Source organism: Typopeltis vanoorti, chromosome 7 (assembly GCF_054136105.1).
Source record: "Typopeltis vanoorti isolate ZY-2024b chromosome 7, IOZ_Tvanoo_1.0, whole genome shotgun sequence".
In the NCBI taxonomy this organism is placed as follows: domain Eukaryota; kingdom Metazoa; phylum Arthropoda; class Arachnida; order Uropygi; family Thelyphonidae; genus Typopeltis; species Typopeltis vanoorti.
In genome coordinates this window covers 57,276,271-57,282,625 of record NC_143555.1, presented here as the reverse complement: position 1 = coordinate 57,282,625, position 6,355 = coordinate 57,276,271, and the positions used below count along the sequence as shown (strand labels likewise).

General features: G+C 31.5%; 1 protein-coding gene across 1 annotated transcript in view; it reads right to left on the bottom strand.

Moving 5' to 3' along the window:
* Positions 1-769: 769 nt before the first annotated feature.
* lin-52 (DREAM core complex component lin-52) overlaps positions 770-6,355 on the bottom strand; it is an 82,003-nt gene continuing 76,417 nt past the window's right edge. Inside the window, exon 6 of the mRNA XM_090395609.1 lies at positions 770-6,131. Coding sequence (XP_090251735.1) covers positions 6,067-6,131 — 65 coding nt within the window. The 3' untranslated portion in view covers positions 770-6,066. The remainder of the gene's footprint in view (positions 6,132-6,355) is intronic.

Below are 6,355 nucleotides of genomic sequence, written 5' to 3'. Positions count from 1 at the left end.
CAGATCCAGGAGCAAAGTCCTCTAGCAAATGTGAGCCAGGTAAAGGACTGTCAAGTCACACCTTGTGGAATCTATGCTAACTGCATATGTGCTGTAATTCAGACCAAAAGGTAGTCCAACATAGTATTAAATAAAAGTTTCTAATTCAGTGGCTATTATGTGCATTTGGAATACTAAATTCAGAACTGTGGTCAATTGCCTACACTATTTAGCAACCAAAGAATTTACAAACAGAAACTGCCATGTGAAAAAATTTGAAACCCTCCAATAACTATGACAAGATCATGGAGTAGTGAATTTTTCATCACAGCCACTTACAGAAGATGTAGTCAATATCCTCAGTTAAGATCATAATTTTGCCAATACTTTTAGAAATCATAATCAGGTTGAATATGGGATATCCCTTTGCTTTTAGTCCATTTGGCTTTAGTCCCACATCTCGCTATGTTCTGTCTTTATTACTATTTTTTTTCTGTAACTATATCATGACCACTCCTCTACCAATGCAATTCTGTCCTATGATCTTCACTCTGTTCATGGAGAGGGTCAGATTATCACCCAATTTTTAATTCCATCCATTGTATCTCTAAGTGAATCAGAAATTTTTAATTTCTTACGTTGAGGTTTTAACATTTTAAAACAAGATGGGGAATGATGACAGCCTTGTCTTAAATCTGAAATTAGTGCTTTTAGCTTGCTTCTATTCTAATAGTATAGTATCAAAATTTTATGATGTTTAATTAATCAGTTTATTAAAAGAAATAATCATTTGATATTATAAAATTTATTTGAGTATTAAAGTAGTTTACAGTATAAAATGAAAAAATATAAAAATCTGTAGTTGATGCACAAAATAATTTAACAGCAATAATAAGTTTTTTTTTTCATTAAGTAATTAAAAGACTTGCAGTCTTACAGATTACAATCATTTCTTCACATTTAAAATGCACAGATGTTACTAAGTCCTACATTACAAGCTAGGATTTGCCAGCTTCTGCTTTTGTGAATTTTTTCAACAGTTTTATAACTTATTTAGGTATGTTATTGCTTTATTAGAAATTAGATAAGCTATTTCTTTACAGAATTAAAATACCATTTATAGTGAAACATTATTGTAAGCCACATAATTTTATAATTTGTACCAATTATACAAAGACACATTCCACGAACATGAGAAATCTATTCAAAATCATATTTAAAAAGAATAATTATTTTTTCAGTGCATGAGGCTGCAGTTTTCCTATATTTATAATATGGGATCACTGATCAAAAAGTTTTTTTTCTATGCCATTAATGCTGTGTGTACACTGTATTTATAGTTTGATGCAATGAAACATACAGAACTCTATACACTGTGAGTATGACTCTATGGAAAAAATATTTTTCTGTTGAGTTCTACTTATCGGTTACCACAACATTATGACCATGGCCAGCATTAATGAGAAGCATTTTAAAGGCATTTATCTGTTCATACTCATATCTATCTGGATAATTTGCTCTTCAGTTTTAAAGTTTCTGCATATTTCATGAATACAGCGAGCAATTCATTTTAGTAAAGCAATAGATATACAATACTGTGTATAATGTTTCTGATCAGCTCAATTTTACTGATATATAAGGCTTTCTTGATCATGCAACTAATTCTCTCTGTCATATGTTCACCTAAATCGCTGTTTCACCAAATATTCACTATGGCATAGTACCCTATCACATGAAAAAACAAAATACTACAGGAAAAGTCATGATTTCTATTTAAATTTGTGTGCTAAGGATATCACAACACTTTTTTTTGAGATGATAAGGTACATCACCTATGCTCACAGATGAACAAATTATGGCAGACTGCCAGATGCTTAGCTGATATGTTTCCCAATACTTCATTCAAATCAAGACTAAGTACAAGGAGAAATTCAAATCCTTAAGCTGCATATTTTCTCATCTAAATATATCTATAATAGTTGCAAAAGTAAGTATTAATTGTTATTTAGCCAAACCTATTGTTTGCAATAGCTCAGTGATGATATCCTCTTATTCATCCAATCCTTTGCTTCCTCTGTTCAACAACCAACTGAGCACATGTAATGCCATTTCAATAGTAAATGAATGTAATTCATTTGATAAACAGGTGTTTGATTAACCATTTGATAGATACAATAAAATGGCAAGTTCAAGTTTTCTGTAGAGAATATAGAAAAATTGTATTACTCATCCATTCTCTATAGCAGTGCTTCTCAACCAATGTGCCGTGGCACACTGGTGTTGCCACGAAAACTTTAACTGCAAATTCCTGATTATGGGGCGACGGTACTGGAGGGCTAGGCTGCTAAGTGGTTCCCTTTTCGCTTTATTGCTCTTTTCTAGCTACGCACGTGTGAAGGCGACCTCCCAGAATGTCATAGGCATCATTCCTCCCATTACTCCCTCCCTCACCTTTTACATCTACAACTCAAAAGATCATTACTCTGTTTCAGTTCCAATTCGTCTGTTGTTTTGTGAGAGTACCAGTCGAGCGTATCATTTTTGTAAGAACTGCGTTCAAGTAGATGTTCAGTGTTGCTAAGTGGTCTGTGTAAAACAACTTAACACGTCTTTTTCTGAATTTGTGTTTTAACAAATGTGATAGTTTGTGGAACATAAGTCGAATTGTTATTATTTGCTGACAAAGACACTTTTTCCTGTTACCGTCGATCTATAACATTCATTTTAGCTGAAGCTATAATGGTCATACAAGAAATAAGTACCTTTGCATGATAAAATAAACACTGGCGAGTCATTTTTTTTTTCTTATAGTTAACCATTTTTTCGTAATGTATTTTCTTCGAAATCAAAAGGTATCAGAGATATTTTTTGGACAATGGATGCCGACATTATGAGTTACAAAATGATTAATGTGTAATTTGTGTAGCTTAAGCTTGGTAAACGTAGACTTTCTGTCATTAATAGGCATTTTCCTAACATGGTTTTGCGTGTTCCGGTATTTTGGATGCCCTAGTTACAATGCCTATTTGTTATCCTTGATTATAATGTAGTATTTTTAGTTTCATGTGATTTATATCTTTCTATTCAATGGCTTGTTTATTTGCATATATTTTAATTCTATTAAATTTAATTTTCAGTTACCCACAATAATGGACAAATATTTAAAAAAATCAGAAAATCCATCAAATTTGCAAGCCCAAGAAAGTGAATCAAAGAAAAAGTTTAAGGCGCAAAGTGGTTTGCTTTATTGATCTTTTCTAGCTACGCACATGTGAAGGTGACCTCCCACGTGCAAGACTATACAAAGAGGATTATCTGAAATTTGGTTTCGTGTGCTCCGATAATTCTTCTGTGCCTCAATGTCTCATATGCCTGAAAAAGTTGTCAAATGAAGCGATGGTGCTAAACTACATCGACACTTTCTACCAAGCATCCTTTGTACATAGATTAAGGATTTTAACTATTTTAAATGTCTGCGAACTCAAATTCAAATACAAAGTTCTTTCATCAGATCAGCCACAACGGTATCTAATGGAGCTCTAGAAGCAAGTTACAAAATCACGAGATTGATAGCTAAAGCCAAGAAGTCTCGCACAATTGCCGAATCACTTATTTTACCAGCTTGTGTGGAAATTGTCAAAACTATGCTTGGAATCGATGAAGTAAAAGAAATTAAAAAAGCATTATTTATTCTGCAAAGAACTTCAGAAACAAACAACTGGGAAGGAAATCTTTAAAGTGATCAATGAGTACTTTGATACAAACAAAATTTCATGGAAAAATTGCATAAGTTTATGTACTGATGGCACGGCTGCAATGACAGGAAGGGTCAGAGGCTTGGCATCCAAAGTTCGGTCTGAAAACCCTGATGTTCAAATAATACACTGCTTTATTCATAGAGAAACTCTCAAGTCAAAAAGTTTACCTCTAGAATTAAAGTCCACACTTAATGACATTATAAAAATGGTGAATTTGATCAAAAGTAGACCACTTCAATCGCATCTTTTTTTCAATTTTATGTGATGAAATGGGATCAGAGCATCAATCTTTGTTGTTCCATACTGAAGTTTGTAGGCTGTCGAGAGGGAGAGTTCTGTCCACAGTTCATCAGTTGAAAGAAGAATTAAAAGAATTTTTTGAGGGTAACTTTCAGTATTCAGCTAAGTTGGAAGACAATTACTGGTTGCAAAAAATGGCCTACTTAGCTAACATATTTGAATACCTAAATGAACTTAATCGAAAAATGCAGGGACCACTTGAGAATATATTAAGTTGCACTGAAAAAAATTAATGGATTCAAAAACAAAATTCAACTTTGGTAAGATGTGGTGAAAAATGGTTCCCTTGAAATGTTTAGTTGGTGTTGTAGTTTGAATCTTAAAAAAGAACTACTAGAACTTGTAGATCAACACTTATGCATGCTTGAGAGAAAGCTTCATCAATACTTGGAATTAACGGAGACAAAGAAATTCAATTGGGTTCGAAATTCATTTGCATCTTCATTAGATCACATGGCATTCGATTTATCAGTGAAAGAAAAGGAGGAGTTATTAGACTTAAAAAGTGATCGTACCCTTGAAGTTTAAGGATGTTCCATTATCTCAATTCTAGGTAACTGCAAGAAAGGAGTTTCCATCCATCGGTGAAAAAGCTATAAACATTCTTTTACCATTTGCTACAACATACATGTGTGAACAAAGTTTCTCTTCTATGCTCACCATCAAGAATTTAAAGAGATCATCATTGAAGAGTCTTGATCATGAATTGCGTGCAGCTCTTTCGACCATAGACCCAGATATAAAAAAGTTGTGTTCACAGAAACAAGCCCAAGTATCTCACTGAAACAAGAAGGAAATATATGTATTAACTGTAGCAAAAGAATATTGTAGATATTTATATTAATACTTAAAATGTTTATTTTGTCATTCAATTATTATTATTAGCATTTTATACATAGTAATTCTTTTGGGTATAATTAATTTTACTTTTGTATTTTCATATCATAATTTGATAAAATAAGTGTTCAAAAAATTTAATCACAGTTTCACTCAGTCAAATCTGACAATTTAGTTCATAGATGTGATATAAAAACTATGTCAAATATCAATCACTGAGGATATATGGATTAGGTATTTTCGTTCCATTTGTTTCGTGCTAATGACTGCATTAAAAGACTTATCTGAAACGAATGTGTAGCTGGAATGTTTATGTATTATAGTGCAAAAATATTTGAAAGAAAGATCCTATTAATTGAATCCCTGTATGAAATAGAAGTTCCTTCATAGTGTGTCGTGAAATTATTTATGCTTGTAATGTGTGCCGTGATGTGAAAAAGGTTGGGAAGCATTGCTCTACAGAATGGATCACTTTTTCTGTAGAGAATAGTCATATAATAACATGAAAGACACTATTCAAAACATTGGTCAAAAATAATGAAATAATGTTGTACCATAATCCTCCTTCTAGCCTTCTTTTTACACTATTTGAGGAATATGAACATAAAAAATCAGTTTTAAAAGGGGTGTTAATTTCTCACTAGATGAAATAAGATCAAAATCCAGATGGTTGTTGAATGAATTGTGCCTTCAACATTGTCTATGTACAATCACTTTTTTTTTTAAATAAAAAAAAACAGATATTTTAATTTTTAAATATCTTAAAAGTAGTCCTAAAACTGGATAAGTAAGAGTATATAAATATGCCCCAAGTTCCTTATAATAAAACTGTAAAAATTCATGTAAATACAAAATCGATTACCTATTCTGGGGATGTAAGATTTATGAACACATGGCCTTCATAATAGTGAACTGTTAATAAATCAAAATTTAATAACAGGAATTTAGATCTAAGAATGACTAAGATTAGGCATAAAACTTCTTAACAGAGAAAATTAAAATGCATATAATTAATTATCCATCATGAAAATGAATTTACATAAAAATATACAGAATATACATTTGTATATATATATAAATTTTTAATTACATATTTATAAACATTTCCAGGAGAATTTAAATATACTGCTAAAATACTAAAGGTTCCATTACAGATGGAGCATTTGCTATGTTGTTTACACACTTCACATGTTTACCTCTTTTGTTGAGGATTTCTGTTTAGGATATTCAAAAATTTCCCACGAGTCATTTCATGAGCTAAAAAGAAAATTATTAATATAAAAAATAAATTATAAAAAAAATTAATATAAAGTAGGCTACAGCATTACTATCAGCATTATGCAATAACTGATATATAAATATATACAGTATGCTCCATTTAATCTGTAGGATTCCTATTATACTTCTTAAATATGCTCTTGCTAGGCATGGTTGGCAAAGTGGTTAGCATATCCACTCTCCATCCAACAGACTGTGGATTC